The sequence below is a fragment of the Eimeria mitis genome, genomic scaffold (genome assembly GCF_000499745.2).
Source record: "Eimeria mitis Houghton genomic scaffold, Emh_scaff2400, whole genome shotgun sequence".
Taxonomy (NCBI): Eukaryota; Apicomplexa; class Conoidasida; order Eucoccidiorida; family Eimeriidae; genus Eimeria; species Eimeria mitis.
Window position 1 is genome coordinate 1,833 of NW_013570738.1, and position 1,299 is coordinate 3,131.

Genomic DNA, 1,299 nt, shown 5'->3' on the forward strand with positions numbered 1-1,299 from the left:
TTTTTTCCAGCATCACTGGGGGGTGCAGCATATCAGAAACACGGAAAAACGAGAGAAACCCTTCTGCCCTCTTCCACCACCAGGTGTTCATACTGTGAGTTTCAATGAGCTTGCACGCAGATATGCATATTCGACGACCTTTTCTGGGATACCGCACCCCAGCCAGCCATCCCCAAGCCTCGGAGCCCAACTAGCTGCTGCCATTCAAACAACCAGCACTTCGCTAGTGAGTGAAATTAAGCTAAGGGCTTGGGGTGCACCCCTCAACGTTGCGGTGTCTGCACACCTGATCACTACTCCTGCTCACACTTCGAATCATCAAAACAAGATACAGATTGATACGCTTAGAGTTTGGAAGGAAGATATTGCAAATGCACCAATGCCAGTCTACTGGAGGTCTTCTGGCTTGACTGCTGCTGCATCTGCAGCCTCCTTTGCCTGCTGCCGCTGCTGCTCCTGCTGCTTTTGCTGCGTGACACGATCGTACTGTGCGGGCATGCGGAAAGTGGAGGTGGCGAGGGTTTGGGTGTATATACGGCCGACAATGGGGTGGTAGACGACCTGCAGCTTTAGAGTAATATCCCTGCCCCTCAGCCCTTTCCCTTTGTCCCTTAGATGATACTTTGCCGGAACATTCACTAAATTGAGTACTGATGCGCTTTCGTCGGTTATAATTCTGTCATATATTACCACTTGGTTGGACGGATGCTGCGGAGTCTCGTACTCCGCAACCACAAATACAAACAGCTGCTTCGCGTTCCACTGAAACAGGCCCTGCAGATCCGCCTTTATGTCGAGAGAGACAACTGCCTGGTCCCCCTGAAGAAGCATTAACAGCAGATATCAAGACAAACCACACTCATCCACATCATGCACCCCAACAAGCCAGCCGCTCACCAACTGGCACAACAGGAGGATTTTGGCCACTGCAACCCAACTCATTAATACAGGTGCAGCCAGACTCAACAAAGCATGAAACACAGTCCCATATATTTCGTTAGTTGCAGCTTCGCCACCTATACGAGACATACGATAGATGCACAGCCAGGGAGTCGAATAAGCAGATACTTCGCCGCTGCAGTAGGGGCCCTACCGTCCCCTACTGCAGCGGCGGAGTATCTGCTGGCTCACATTTAATGCGTAGTTGTAGCCGAAGCCATAAACTTCTCGTGCGGAAACCGAGCCGGAGATGGGGCCCACGAGGAAGAAGGAAGATGCGATGTTTCCGAGTGCCAAAACACCCATACTAACCATCAGCGAGCAGAAAAGCGCATTTGCGCGGTTGAGATAATTCTCCAT

General features: G+C 51.2%; 1 protein-coding gene across 1 annotated transcript; it reads right to left on the bottom strand.

Moving 5' to 3' along the window:
- Nucleotides 1-387: 387 nt before the first annotated feature.
- EMH_0053210 (signal peptidase subunit, putative) lies at nucleotides 388-1,299 on the bottom strand (the record flags this gene model as incomplete). The annotated part of the gene is made up of 2 exons (XM_013496980.1): nucleotides 388-819; nucleotides 1,132-1,299. The coding sequence occupies 2 exons, from the start codon at nucleotides 1,297-1,299 to the stop codon at nucleotides 388-390; spliced, it is 600 nt and encodes a 199-aa protein (XP_013352434.1).